At 33.4% G+C, this 15,957-nt stretch overlaps 1 protein-coding gene across 6 annotated transcripts; it reads right to left on the minus strand.

The window, feature by feature from the left end:
- Positions 1–266: 266 nt before the first annotated feature.
- On the minus strand, positions 267–15,518 carry LOC149475694 (uncharacterized). 6 transcript variants are annotated; one of them, XM_089712938.1, is made up of 7 exons: positions 15,259–15,286; positions 12,982–13,092; positions 12,073–12,182; positions 3,899–4,008; positions 3,356–3,483; positions 1,931–2,049; positions 267–787 (listed from the first exon to the last, which is right to left on the minus strand). In XM_089712938.1, exons 1-7 carry the CDS (start codon positions 15,269–15,271, stop codon positions 764–766), a joined length of 615 nt encoding a protein of 204 aa, XP_089569064.1. In that variant the 5' UTR covers positions 15,272–15,286; the 3' UTR covers positions 267–763. The 6 variants fall into 6 exon arrangements, 5 of the variants coding, with proteins under 5 accessions (XP_089569064.1, XP_089569065.1, XP_089569062.1 ...); XM_089712939.1 differs by having other exon boundaries at positions 267–2,049; positions 3,368–3,474; positions 15,259–15,393; XM_089712936.1 differs by having other exon boundaries at positions 267–2,049; positions 3,356–3,474; positions 15,259–15,374.
- Positions 15,519–15,957: the final 439 nt, after the last annotated feature.

Genomic DNA, 15,957 nt, shown 5'->3' on the forward strand with positions numbered 1-15,957 from the left:
TAAAAATTCAATTCAAAAGTCCCCACATGTCCCAACATCGAGGAAATTTTTTCGAGAAAAATTCAAAAAATCCTCAAATTATGACCTTAACCCCGAATAACTTTTGTTGCGTACATGGGACTTTTGAATTTTTATTTTTTATGGTAAAATAAAGCTCTTCACCAAAATTTTGCTCTGTCGGAATGTTCGTTCTTTCAATAATATTTTCAGGTCTAATTCGACTGGACTATAGTCCTATAGGAATAAAAAGAAATAAAACGCAAATATAGACAAATTGTATGAAAGTTTATTGTAACTGTTCATAAATTATACATTGGTTGAATTAACAACAAATCATACGTTTAACAAAAATACATAAGTAGTAGATTGAGATGACATACATGAGAAATAAACAAAAATACATTACAAACACAAAACACAAATATATATCACAATGTGAAATGATGTTAGATAGTCGGGAGAAGTTTTTAACATTAGAGCTATGAGGCACTTACCGGTTAACATTAAGTTTATCATTTTAATAATTTACATTAAGATAGATCTCTAGATGTCATTTTAAAGCTCATTCCAATCTCATAGAAGATTAGCATTAGAGAATACAATAAAATCCCACAATTACAACAAGAAAATATTTGACAGAAATAGAAAACCGCTAGAATTACAAATAGGGAGCTATGTATAATATGTGGAGAATGGAAACAGATTAAATAGAAAATAATTGGACGAACTATTAATAGGCCCTTTCAAGATTTTGGAGAAAATATCAAACTCCATCGATTGATTGACACCGGAAATAGAAAAACAGAATCAACACTATTTCACATAACTAAATTACAACCGGTAACAGCAGAATATGAAGATTTCGTTTAGGATATATAGAATATAGATATATTATTTAGAATTTTCTCTTTTGGAGGGGAGATGTAATGAAATAAAATTTCATGAATGAATTAACAATTTAAAAATCACATACACAAATAATAATCCAAGAGCCCACGACGGCCAGACTTTCCTTTCTTTCGGAAAGTTGAAAGTTTCTCTGTATATGTCTCCGATACAGATAAGAACGACTAGCGATTATCAAGTCTGGGTTGTGGTTACTTTGGCAGGAAACAGGTAGTAAAGGTGTATAGAATTGTACCTAACTTTCATTATAGTTTAAAAGCTAAATTTTATATATGTTACTTGGGGACGTATAAAAAGATGTTACCTCAAGAGCCGGACAGTTTTCATGGTTCTTACATCTTGCCAGACACATTTAAAAAATAACTAACATATCATCAAATTAACGTTACTACCTAAAAGTGTATCAAATATGAAATAACCCACTAGAAACATTAGTTTACTATAATTAATGATTAAAAAATAATAGTATAATGTAAGTAATAAAGTTATTACTTATCTTTTACGGGGACTTATGTTGATGGAATTTCACGTATCTCGATGACACAATTGTCATGTTGTGTCAAACTAATGTTTCTAGTGGGTTATTTCATATTTGATACACTTTTAGGTAGTAACGTTAATTTGATGATATGTTAGTTATTTTTTAAATGTGTCTGGCAAGATGTAAGAACCATGAAAACTGTCCGGCTCTTGAGGTAACATCTTTTTATATGTCACCAAGTAACATATATAAAATTTAGCTTTTAAACTATAATGAAAGTTAGGTACAATTCTATACACCTTTACTACCTGTTTCCTGCCAAAGTAACCACAACCCAGACTTGATAATCGCTAGTCGTTCTTATCTGTATCGGAGACATATACAGAGAAACTTTCAACTTTCCTAAAGAAAGGAAAGTCTGGCCGTCGTGGGCTCTTGATCTATAAGTGCACTGTAGTACTACAATTATTTTTGATAGTTTTGATAGCTATCCTACTTAAATTATTTATCTCGAGTTTTCAAAGATAACTTTCTAGCACTTACATCTCCCTCAGCCTCATCTCGCTCACTTAAATTATCGGAGTCACAATTTAAAGTCAGTTGTTCCTGTTTTACTAGACGTGTAATTGTTGTGCTTCCTATCTGCATAGATGATTTACGTTCTGCAAAATGATAATAAAACAATTAAGTTTCATATTTATTTAACACTGTTAGCTTAATAATAATTGATGACGAATTTCTTAAATAAGTCCAGTCTGTGGGGAAATGTAAAAGCCTCTGCTCTACAAAAGGTGGCGTAGAAAATGTTTTGAAACGATATTGTTTAGGTATGAAAGGTTAATCAAAATCCAAGTTCTCGACCTTGACGGACCCAGGCGCTAGCCGCCATCTTGAATTAAAGGTGCTAAAATTAGGTATATTTTAAATAACTTCTCAATTGTTTACTAAATCACAAAAGTGTCTATGAGGGGTTCAAAGAAGACAAAATTACCTACATTTTTTGTATACATGATTATTCTGTAAGTTTTAAAGGTAAAAAGTTACAAGCGACGGAAATAATAATATTTACAGAAATCATATAATTTTAATTTTGTTTAAAAATTGTGCAGCTATCATTTTTTTATTATTTTTGATGGCCCAGGATGGTCAATGGTGGCTTCTTCATTATCGTCGCTGAAATTTTCTGTTTCATTGTCTGTATCTTTAGTTTCCAACCATGAAATTTCGTCGTCATCACAGTCTTCGTTATCTATCTGAATCTCTACTGCATTTTCACACAGCTGACCACTACAGAATCCACAAACAATAGAGCATTTTAATCCAGCTTTTCTGCAACTACATGCTTTGCTGCATCCTTTTTTACAGTGGCAAGAAATTACACTTAAAAGCGTCTGAGGTGCTGCTTTCTCTGTCGTTGTTATCGGAGTGAGCCTATTGGTGTCATATCTCCAGCCCCAGTCTTCTGGATTTTTTTCAATTCCATACCATTTTTGGACTTGGTGGTATGTCCTAAACGCATGATACCATGCAGCGTCCTTTGTTGGCGGCAAAGAAGCAAGTTTAAATTTACATTTTATTGACAACTAAGGATTCCTTATCCATGTCCCCTCTGTACAAAGTTACTAGAAAGCGTGCTCCAGCGTCTTCGATTTCTTCTGGTCATGACGACGAAATTTCATGGTTGGAAACTAAAAATACAGACAATGAAACAGAAAATTTCAGCAACGATAATGAAGAAGCCACCATTGACCAGCCTGGGCCAGCAAAAATAATAAAAAAATGATAGCTGCACAATTTTTAAACAAAATTAAAATTATATGATTTCTGTATATTCATATTATTTTAGTGTAAGATGATAATTCATTGAATTTATTAAATTCTAGTTTATTATTAAATATTTTAAAATCATAATAGGTTAGTTAAATAGTTAGTAATAAGCAAAATAATAAAAACCGAAACTACTTATACCTGAGAACAAACCTTGCAAGGGGTTTAGTTTTGATTTCTTTTCTAATGGCGCATCATTGAGCGAGGAATCATTTGCATTTGCTTTTATTATGTCAGATTTGCGTTTCTCCTTGTGACTGCTTTTTGATCTGTGGGCAATGCATACTTTCTGAATATTAAAAAAATTAAAATACATGGGCATTATTTCAAACGTCTAATAACAAAATTTGTATGAATAATCGTTTTGATATTATAAAGTGAAAATTATTATTAAATTTATTGATTAAGAATAAAAAATAATAAAAAAAACCAGTCAAGGCAGTTCTACAAATAAAATATCAAGTATATACAAGCAAGACAAATAAAATGAATTAGATATTTTCTTTCAAATTTATAGGCACTCATGAAAATCATGAAAATTTTTAAATGAACTTTTAAGTTCTATAAAAGATACAGGTTACCACATTACTTGGTTTTGTTACTTCCAATTTCTAATTAATAAAGTCATGTAGAGGTATATTAACTGAATATATTTAGATTTTAATAAAATAATGTTCAACTGACTTGTGCGCCCTGTGTTTATGTTTATCCACTGAAGACAAGTGCTGTTTCGTTCTGGCCAATGCTCGCTTCAGTGATTGGGTGCAGAGCCAACAGAGCAGCTTCCCGTCCACCTAAAATGAAAATATACATGTTTATAATAATAGTTTACCTAACTAGAAGGTTTCACCTAACCACACCCCGGACACTCCATACAAAATTATCGTTTTGACAGTCACAACTCACACTGTAGAGACTGCAAATGTGTGTGTTAATGCTTTAAGGTTGGCACATTTGTGACTAGCGTAAATTAAAAATTCGCGTTTTTCTGATGAAATACATCCGTAAACAGCACAATATCTAACCATTTTCTACGAAAAACGATAATCACAAATCCAAAATAATAAAATTACTTTAAGTCAATTTGATTAATGTTGTCAATCTTCGTTGCGTATCGTCCTTGCAGAAAAATATGGCCCATTTTAATCACGATCGCGCGGGGTGAGGTAATAGAGTAAGATCCCAGAGCGATAAGACATAACTTATTTTCTAAAAGATGAAACTTAAGTTCTCAGTAGTGTCTCATGTACTTTGTATACCTGCGTGTTTGTGAAGTTTGCCCAGTGACACCTGGGCAGGTACCAGGTGAGAAAGGTGACTAAAAATAAGAGTTACTTTACTTAAATTTAGATGGCTGATTTTTAGATATATTTTATAGAATATCATTCTAAAATGGTATCGCAAGTATCAGACACTTTTCATGGACCAAAACTTTTGTCAGACGCTTTAAAGTTCCACCAAAAATAAAAAATAGACTTTACTTATTTTTTAATGTCTGATTTTTTAATATGTTATCAACATAACTATTACAAAATTATATTTAATCAGTCAGACAAATTGGAATGACCAAAAATCCACTAAACACAAAAAATATTCGGCCGTGAGTACGAACGCGAGAGCATTATGCATGCGTTTCAGAGCGAGTGAGACGTCCATAGTAACCCGGTTCTCCTTCTTTAACTCACATTCTGTTTCAGTCTACTGTGCATGTGCGCGCAATGTATAGTATTAGACCGGGAGATATTGACACAAAATTTCGAGTCATTTGTAACAGGATGGCGGTTCTACAGGGGTCTTAGTACGCAATGACAAAAAGAAAAATGATGGTATGAACGCTGGTACCGGCGGCTTAGTCGCGTGGGCGTTAGTCGAACTCGTCGGAAAAATAGCGAAAGTCAAACGATTTGTAACACAAAAATTGTAGAATTTACCGATAGCCCATAAAAAAGAAGTAGGCGGTAGTGTCATGCCATACTTTTCCGGTGTGACTTACAGCCCGCCATACCGACGCGAATGTGTTGATTTAAATAAAACAATTATTCACCCATTTGTACCAGGCTAACTTTTGCACAGGTAACCATCGTCGTGTAGCCATTTACGAAAATCGCTATGCCATACTTTTCGGACGATTCCAAATGGTCGCCATACCGCCGAAAATCTGCAAAAAATTTTTTATTCGCCAAATGTTTTGTACCAGTATTGCATTTGGATTTTTGGAGAGTATTTGATAAAATGTGACCATTATTATATTTGCCATACTTCTAGTAGGGGGAAAAAGTGCTGTCATACTTAAAAAATTAATTTATTATTAATTTATATAAGTGAAGATTTCCAACACCTAGATCTTTGAAATTTTGTATTTATATTCGTTGATACTCAAACTTACAGGAAAAATAAGTGCCATACTGTTACAAATCGTTTGACTTTCGCTATTTTACCGACGAGTTCGACTAACGCCCACGCGACTAAGCCGCCGGTACCAGCGTTCACACCATCATTTTTCTTTTTGTCATTGCGTACTAAGACCCCTGTAGAACCGCCATCCTGTTAAAAAGGACTCGAAATTTTGTGTCAATATCTCCCGGTCTAATACTATACATTGCGCGCACATACACAGTAGACTGAAACAGAATGTGAGTTAAAGAAGGAGAACCGGGTTACTATGGACGTCTCACTCGCTCTGAAACGCATGCATAATGCTCTCGCGTTCGTACTCACGGCCGAATATTTTTTGTGTTTAGTGGATTTTTGGTCATTCCAATTTGTCTGACTGATTAAATATAATTTTGTAATAGTTATGTTGATAACATATTAAAAAATCAGACATTAAAAAATAAGTAAAGTTTATTTTTTATTTTGGGTGGAACTTTAAAGCGTCTGACAAAAGTTTTGGTCCATGAAAAGTGTCTGATACTTGCAATACCATTTAAGAATGATATTCTAAAAAATATATCTAAAAATCAGCCATCTAAATTTAAGTAAAGTAACTCTTATTTTTAGTCGAGCCACCATTTCCCGAAGTAACCAAGATGTAGGGCGATAGACCCAATGATGGGCTGCGTGGCTAGTGTTGGAGGGATTTGTTATAAAATTAAACTAAAATTGACACTAATTAATTTATTACTAAAATCACTGTTCTACTTGTTTGTTACAAAACACTGTTATACTTTTACTTGCTAATGTTTTACTGTTAATGCTATTGTAAATAATTGTTATATTATATGTTAATTATTCTGTTAGATTTTTATGTTATGTTATAATATGTTTAATGTTAATGTTATGTACGCGTCGCGACGGTAATATGTTATTTTGTGGACTGTTGATTGTGGACTGTATGAATTTATGTTAAACGCCGCCCGCGATACCTAGTAGTTGCTGACTAGGCTGTTCGGTGGTCATTGCACCGAACATGCTCCCGGGCGACAAAGATGAATATGAGATGAAAATGTTACAAAGATTGAAATGATACAAGTATAAGACGTATGAAATATGTTAAAATGTTTAAGATTGATGTTTGCTTAATCTAAAAGTAAAATAGTACTTAGACTTTAAAATATGATAAACTTAAAAATATTATGTTAAACTTTAAAGATCTAAAATGTTATAAATTGTTTGATCTAAAATAAAGTGTAAAATTAGAAAACTTAAAATTCTAAATGTATGTTGTTAAATCTAAAAGTAAAATGTTAAAAGCTTAGAGTCTCTAAGCACACGCTAACACACACTAACACTATCACTAACACTATGTTCTATGTCCATTCCATATTGTTCCGCGAATCGCTCGTCCGATACGCCGAATTTGCAACATAACCCACACCATTGATAAGGCCGCGCCGCTGTCTCGCGTGCCTGTCGCGTGCGCCTGGCTGTGCCTGATTCAGCAAGACGTCGTTGTAACATAATAATGTAGTTGTGTTAGAATCATATGATTTTTGCAAATATTTTGTAATCTTTTCGGATGCTTCTACTCCTTCCTAGTAGGGTGACATGTTGTACTTGCGGTAGTTAAGATATTTAAAAATAATAAAAATGAAATTGCTAGGGATAAGAAACTTTGTGAGCCTTTTCGTGAACTGTTTTTAATTTGTTTTTGTGGATGTTGATACGTTGATATGTTGATCTTTGTCTTCTGTTATTGTTTTTCAGAGCTTACCGGTAAAATTGATATTTTATTGCAGGGTCTTTTTACAAACCCATTTTTTGTTTTTAACGTCACTACTCTAACTAACCCATCGCCACCTGGATGTAACTCGACCACTCTTCCCATAGCCCATTTTCCTGCTGGTGAATTATCGTCATGAATTATCACTATATCATCAATTTTTATGTTATTTTGTTGTTTTTGCCATTTTGCTCTTGCTGATAATTGAATGAGGTATTCTGACTTCCATCTTTTCCAGATGTCATTAGAAAGTTTTGTTACCATGCATACAAATACTACTATATAGCCCTTTGTTGTCCGTACAGATCTTCCTTGGCTGGCCTTCACGTCCACCAATGCTGTGTAATCCACCCCTGTATGGTAGAATGGAGGGGCGGGGTTACAGCGTGAATCTGGTAGATCTGCCATAAGTTGGTTTCTTAACTCTGGATTCTGCTTACGACACGTTACACAGCTTCTTATTTGTTTCTTCGTTGTTTTGTATCCACCCAAAATCCAATATTTTCTTCTTAATGTATATAATGTTAATTTAGCGCCTCCATGGAATGTAAGACGATGAGCTTGATCAATTAATAAATATGTTAATCTATGATTATGCGGGATGATTATCGGATGCTTAGCGTCGTAAGGTATGATGCTATTCCTTAACCTTCCCCCGACACGTAAAATGTTGTCTTTATCTAAAAATGGATTAAAACTTAATAACTTGCTAGTTGAACTTAAACGATTATTTATCTGTAAATTATGTAGGTCATTATAAAATTCAGTCTGTTGTACGTGACGTATTATTCGTAATTTTGCTGTATTGCATTCTTGCAATGTAATATGTTTACATGTAGGTCGATGCTTGCTTTTCGGTGTCAATGCTCTGTATCCATGCTAATATTCTTGTTATTTTATTAATTGAATTATATTTTTCTAATAACTTGTTAATTATGCTTTCTTGAATTGTTGTTATGGGTACCGATACGTATGTTTTTGTTTCATGGTTGGTTTCGTAATTATTTTTACTAACTATATTTTCTAGATAATTATTTTGTGATAGCCACGATGGACCCTTCCACCATAGAGATTTATCTTTTAATTGTGAAACTGTTAGGCCTCTACTCGCCGCGTCAGCTGGGTTTTCTGCACTTTTCACATAACGCCAGCAGTCAGGCAACATTACTTCTTTAATTTTCTTTACACGATTCGATACAAACGTATTCCAACGAGCTTCATCACCATATATCCATCCTAAAACAACCATAGAATCACACCATCCATACATCATAATATTGTTTTCATTATAGCATGAAATAACTTTTAACATTAGCTTTGAAAGTAGCTGAGCTCCGCATAATTCGAGTCGCGGTAGTGATACGGACTTATTGTGTGGTACAAGTTTAGTTTTCGCAGCGATTAAAACAGTTGAATAATTATTTGTTCCCTTTTGATTTTGAATCCCTCCATAAATTGTTGCTGCGTAAGCCTTTATTGATGCGTCACAGAAACCATGCAATTCGATGAGTCCACCCTTCGAACAGCCTATCCAACGTGGTATATTGATACTGTTGATGTTTTCAATATCCGCTTTTAACTTAAACCATTCACGTTGTATATAAGTTGGTATGACGTCATCCCAATTGAGCTTTTCTTGCCATACGGATTGAAATAATAATTTTAATTTCGTGACTACTGGGGCTAACCAGCCTAATGGGTCAAAAATTTTTGAAATTTCAGCCAGGAGTATTCTTTTCGTGATTTTATTTGTGTTATTGAATTTAATGTTGCAATTGAATGTAAACCTGTCTTCTGACGAGTCCCATTGTAATCCTAACGTTTTAGTGATCCCTTCAGCTTTAAAGCTAAAAATGTTTGTGTCAGCATTTTGTTCGTTATTCAGGCTACTTAATAATTCAGATTCATTTGATGACCATTTCCTTAACGTAAATCCACCTGATTTCAACAATTGATTTAATTGGCAAATTTGTTTTTGACCCTCTTCAATAGTATGTGACCTATGGAGCAGGTCATCCATGTAAAATGACTCCATAACTATATCTGTTACTCCGGGAAATGATACTTTTTCATCCGTTGCCAACCGCCTTAACGTCATCATAGCCAAGAAAGGTGCTGATTTTGTGCCATATGTGACTGTTGTTAGTTGATGTTCTTGTAAACTTTGCTCCGATGAATCTCTCCATATAATTTTTTGAAATCGTTGATCCTCTTCGTGAATTTTGATTTGCCGGTACATTTTTTCGATGTCAGCAGTGTATGCGTATCGAAATTGACGCCATTTTAATATTAGTTTTTGTAAATCTTGTTGTAAATTAGGCCCCTTACACATAATAATATCATTCAAGCTTTTCCCTGTTGTTGTTTTCGCTGACGCGTTGAATACCACCCGAAGTTTGGTTGTGGTGGATTCTTGTCGTAAAACTGAGTGATGTGGTAAAAATATTTCCTTTGATAAATTACTTGTTGATCGACGCATATGATTTAATTGCTGATATTCGTGAATAAAATCTCTGTATTGTTGTGCTAGCTCTGGTTGTTTGTTTAATTTCTTCTCTAAATTTTTGAATTGTGCTATTGCTAATTCCTTTGTTGATAATTCTTCTGTTTCCGTAATTTCTTCCATTTCCCAAAATTGTTTAATGTTGTCCATGTTTGTTAATACCATGTTGCATTGAAAAGTATGCACATTACCACATAAAATCCACCCTAAATGTGTCTGTTGAGCGAGTGGTTGTGTTGTGCAGTCTCCTCTGATCATCCCTTCTAAAACGATTGTTGAGTAAATATCTGCTCCAAGCAATAAGTCCACTGGTCTACTTATATTAAAGTCCGGATCTGCTAAATTTATTTCCTTTATGTAATTCCATGTTGGTTTTTCAAATGTTAAACTTGGTAAATTTTTAATTAAATTGTTCATTATATATGCTTCTGTGTTGAATTCAAAGTTGTTGTATATCGACGCGCATTTAATGTTAATTTTTCCCTTGCAATTGTTTCTGTTTTGTCCAACCCCGAATATAACCCCATGACATGCTTCCCGTTTCAACCCCAATTGTTGTGCACCATTTTCTGTTATCAGTGATATTTGTGACCCCTGATCTATGAGTGCTCGCATAGTTATATATGTACCATTGCTGCTCCGTACCCTTAACATAGCTGTTGAAAGCAAAATTTCTGAAACATCATTTTGTGACACGTGTGACATGTTGGCCCCGTTTTTATTCGAAGAATTATTGCTTATTGTTTTGGACATTACTGGCCGTTCTGAGGTCGACGATCGCTGACTTATTGCGTCATGCAAAATCGTATTATGTGCTCGGTTGCATAACCGACACCGATGAAGTGATGAGCAAGGCTTTCCATTATGCGAAAATAGACAATTTATACAAATGTTTAATCTATTCAATGTTTTAAATTTAATTTCATTTGGTTGGTCTAAAAATATCCTGCATTTGTATAATCCATGTTCTAAATTACAGAGAGGGCAAGTTATGTTAATCTTAGATGATAAGTGATATGTTTTCATAATAGGCTTTGGAGAGTGGCGATTTCCAGAGTAGTTTTGCTGGTTTACTTGATAATTGTTATTTCTCACATAATTTGGCAGACGATTAATTTCTTGAGAATATGTTGGATAGAAATTGGGCTTTATATGCGAAGATTTTTGAATGACAGGTTCTTGTTTTCTTCTAGATTGTTCTAACATGGTAAATTTGCTCTCTAAATAATCCAAAAATTCTTGTAGGACCGGTAGCTCTCTTGGTTGTTTTAATGATTCCACATAATCGGAATGAGATTCGTTGTCTAATTTGAGCGCTAAAATATGTACTATAATGGGGTCCCAAGAGCTTATGTCGACGTCAAGGTTTTTAATTGCATTTAAGCTCTCCTTTGTGGCATCATACATTTTCTTTAGTTGTACTAGCGATTGAATTTGCATGTTTGGCAGGCCTAACATCATATTCATATGTGATGCAAATATTAGTTTTTTGTTTTCATATCTATGATTCAAAATTTCCCAACATGTTATATAATTCTCCGAACTTATTTGTAGGTGCTGAATGAGGCGTTCAGCATCGCCCTTAATTTTGCTCTTTAAATATTGCATTTTCTGTGCATTGGATAAGGTGGGGTTGAGGTGTACTATTTCATTAAATAAATTTTTAAAGGAAACCCATTGCTGATAGTTGCCCGTGAATATTGGTATATCAACTTGTGGTGTAATATGTTCTCTGTGGGATACAGACCAAAGCTTGGTGTTTATTGCTTCTTTGAGTCGGTCAAAAATACCTTCGTGATGGGTGAAGGCATTTTCATACTCCTGATCTTGCCCATCTAAAATACTATCAATCTCCCAGTGCAGAGAGTCTATTACGCCCCATCGCGAGTTCAATTTTCCCAAAATTGTTTAGCTACTAGGTATTCGTTTAGCTACTAGGTATTATGTATTCTGTGACCTAACAGTGACAGGAGTCAGGCGATTATAGCAGTATTTCCAGTGTGGATAAATGACAGAGCAAATGACAGAGCGCATAATGCTGTTAATTCGTTGTTCAGCGAGATTATTTATTTTATTATTATAAATGAGATCTTAAGCTGCAAAGGCTTAATACAAAATGTAGACATTACATATGTAATTTATTTTCAAGAAAGTTCTTTATGATTACGGTATGCTATTAACGAAAACATTTACCTTTTTACTGTCATCGTGCCTGTCAAATGCGCATCTTTGCTTACATTGCTCACAAGTCACTGCGGGACCATACTTACGCTCAGAATTTGCACAGCGTTGACATTTATTTCCTGCAAACATGATCATATGAAAACACTTATTTTATGAAACATTCACTGTTACTCTTAATTTTTTTTAATGTACCCTATATTATAGTGTAGTATAGAGAATTTTTCATTGCTTCACATTTTTTCAATGCTTATGAAAGTTAAACCAAATGTAGGTCAAATTTTATACTTTCAATTCATGACTCACTTGTTTATGTGTATACTAGCGACCCGCCCCGGCTTCGCACGGGTGCAATGCTGATACTAAATACACTACAGAAAAACTGTGAACGTTGTATATAAAAATTAAAAACATAGCGGCCCGCTCCGGCTTCGCACGGGTATAAAATATATAGCCGGGCGGCCGGCCGGTACCGCCGCAAACGCTACGTCCCGCAATTTTTAAATCTGTAATATCTTCGAAAATATTCACTTAAATCATACGGTGTAAAGGGCCATATAGATCTATATTAAATGAACAATGTATTCAAGGTATTTAATTGGTTAAGGATTAATGCTGTATTGGTTAAAATCGCTTCGAAAATTAGCCATTATTTGTCGTAAAAAGTAAATGACAAAAAAAAGTTATTGTGGGTTATCCATAAGAGAATATAGACATATACCATCGCGGACTTTTCTGTAGAACTTTTCAATGTGTATAATACTTAGTACATTATTTTGATAAAACTCGTGGGGTTCAGCCGGCGTTTGCAATGTAAGCGGAAAAAATGTAATTTTTTACGACATCACATTAGAAACCTCAAAAATAACAGTACTTCTCCACTATTTAATGGGTATTATCTTATATATAAAAATAACTTACCTCCATTTTCTGTGCGACGTCTCCTCTTGTGAGGCACAGGATCATCTTCATGTTTCAAAGCATGCTTAACCCTTTCTCTGGTGCCATTCAAATCCTTATTATGTGAACTGCCTGTAATCATTTATGAATATCACATGAATAAAGTACAAATATTGTTAATTTTGATGAGTATTTATTTTTATCACATAAGTAGGTATTACTATGGTAAATCTATACCTACTTAATATTATAAAGCTGAAGAGTTTGTTTGTTTGAACGCACTAATCTCAGGAACTAATCTTAAATAATAAATCTAAAATCTCTAATTTACACTTCTAATGACTTAAAGTAGCAAAAATAGTTCTGGTATGATTTTAATTCTGATTAAGCTGCTTGAACTTCATGTTTAAGGACAATATTAATCCTCAAAGCCAATTAAATTATGTAAATTTCTACATAAATATTATGTGACTCTTAAAATATTTACTCTACTATAAGATCTTTTCTGTGTAATAAAAGCACATACATATTTATTTAATACTAGCTAAAAAACCCGGCTTCGCCTGGGAGTTGATATGAGATGACGTGGTAGAGTCGAAATAAAAAAATAAACTATGACGTAAAAAGTAAAAAAAAAGTTTATTAAAACGTTTTATTAATATTTGAAAATATTTTCTCTCTCACACCTTCTAGAGTATTCTGGTCATTATCGTCCGCCATAATAAAAGGTTCTATAGCGGTAGCATTTGTAGTAAAAGCGCGAAATTTAAAAACCTAAATTTTTTAATGTTTTGAGAACTAATTTGGATAACTAAAATTATATCGCTTTAACTCCAAAATATAAGTTAGCTAATGACGTATAAATACACAAAATTTAATAACTTTATTATAGCAACAAATTTTCAAGATGATTCATACCAAAAAAGGGCTAATTTGGCGCTACCGACGCTCAATTAATAGGCTGTAGTTTCGTTGTTTACTGCTCGATTGTCATTATTTAAGGTTCATTAGAAAGGTGATAAAAGTAGCTATATGTTTTATTATAAGCTAAATTCTCATAATTCTAACGGTTACCGAGATTTTTACATTAAAAAAAAATATATATTTCATAAAATGTTGATTTTTGAAAATATTTCATTTGGTACTAGTTTTACATTAATGAATCTTAGGAATCAAATAATGTTTATTTATCTTTCAATTGACACCCTTTTTAAGTAAATCGGTCCAGTAGTTATCTAGATATATCATATACCGCACAATAGAACGGCCCGACGGCCACCTTTGCTACGTCATAGCTCCCCCCTCCATACCCCTAGGAAGTGACAACCGCACTTTTTGTGTTCAGAAAAACATGCCGATTCAGGTGGATATCAGTTGTCCGTATGGCGGAGGTGAGTCCCACGAAAATCGTTATTTGAAGACTTTTTTACAAATGGGTCTCACACTATAATATGCCAAAGAATATAATAATATAAAGAGAAATGTAGATCATGTCGCGGGATTCATATGCTAAGTTGAACCGTGTCTTTCACCACTGTAAGGAGAAAGACGCGATTCAAACCCAAAAAGTTTCAGTTTGAGTTTGAAAACGTTCGATATTTTTGTTGAAATACCTAAACTATATGTAAATAGTATTTAATGCGATATGAAAATTAAAAATTATTATCTTTTCAAATATAAGTAACTAAGTAATTAACTAGGTAGGTACTGTAATTTGTAGAATACTTATAGGAAAAAAACAACGTTGGATTTGAACGCGGTGTTTCGATTAAACCTGCCCTTTTTTTCATCGATATCCATCGAGCCGTTTTACACTGGAGAGCATGGCAAAAACACATACATAACCCTCTTTGAGCAGTCGTGCAAAAACTTTGTCAAATGCGATACAGGAAAAGTCGTTAAAATTAAACGATGTGTACAAACAAATATCCATGAAACTTAAAAAATTATCTTCGAAATAAATACCTTAATTGCCGCTGAACATTATAAACTTAGAAAAAATTCAAGTGACTACACAATGAACGTAAAAAACGCACTAAAATCGGTCTTTCCGTTTGGGAGATACGAAGTCGAGATGCACAAAAGCAGCATATGGTAATTCTTACAATTAATTTAAAAATATTTAAACTTTGTTTGCTCTGAATAATGTCCAATGAAAAGTACCTTCGAAATATGATTGCAAAGTTGGTGGCTTATCAGTTGGTTTCTAACTTTCTAATAATATGAAAAACAAACATAAAAGGTACCTAGGTAAAGCAAGTATTTTAGTTTTTAGACTAGAAGTAGGTTGGTACTCACTTTTAATACGCATTCTTATGATTTTAGTTGTCTGGTTTTTAAAAGATAACTCCTTTTCTAACGAATGCACAAAATTCATAGCGCAAATAACACAAAATATGTATTTAACCCATTGAGCCCCGAGCGGCCCGATTTGATCGCGACACAATAGAATTTCTATTGTGTCTGTGATTCCGGGGGCTGAGTTATAATCATTTGATACCTGAAAAAAATAAGAGAAAATTATGATGAGGCTTGAAAAACAATGCATTTAAAATTTCGTTGAACAACCTTATTAAAATCGAAACAAGTTTCCAGCATTTGCGCGTCAATTTCGTCATTGTTTAAATAAATAGCAAATAGCTCGCATAAATCGTTAGTGATCATGCAATTAATGCAACGTATTTCTTCGTCCTCCATTTTCACCTTACATTGGAGTAAATTAAAATCATGTCGGCCGACTGAATTTTCCAATGTCGACGGTATTTCAAATTTGGAGCGCTTTTTAATTGTTTAAAAAAATGGTCTTGACCACGTCTTGACCAACCAGTACATCACAAAATATGATTTGCAATGACAAAAATACAATTAATAGATCTTAAAATTGAGGTTAAGCATTATAAAACTTAACTGAATTAGATCTGTTTTTAATAATTTCGTTTAAATATTATGTATTTACTTTTTTAAAAATTTTCATTCGTCTAGAATATTTTTACAACT

The sequence above is a fragment of the Colias philodice genome, chromosome 29 (genome assembly GCF_061535455.1).
Source record: "Colias philodice isolate Cphi_HAF_F1 chromosome 29, ilColPhil1 Martin Lab GWU primary, whole genome shotgun sequence".
Taxonomy (NCBI): domain Eukaryota; kingdom Metazoa; phylum Arthropoda; class Insecta; order Lepidoptera; family Pieridae; genus Colias; species Colias philodice.

Bases quoted from the DNA above. Each gene is read 5' to 3' on its own strand.
- LOC149475694 (XM_089712936.1), bottom strand. From the start codon at position 15,337: ATGAATTTTGTGCATTCGTTAGAAAAGGAGTTATCTTTTAAAAACCAG. The intron at 13,093-15,258 runs GTGAGTACCAAC...AAATGATTACAG, and splicing joins CATAAGAATGCGTATTAAAA to GCAGTTCACATAATAAGGAT. The intron at 2,050-3,355 runs GTATAAGTAGTT...ATCATTTTGCAG, and splicing joins CTTGCAAGGTTTGTTCTCAG to AACGTAAATCATCTATGCAG.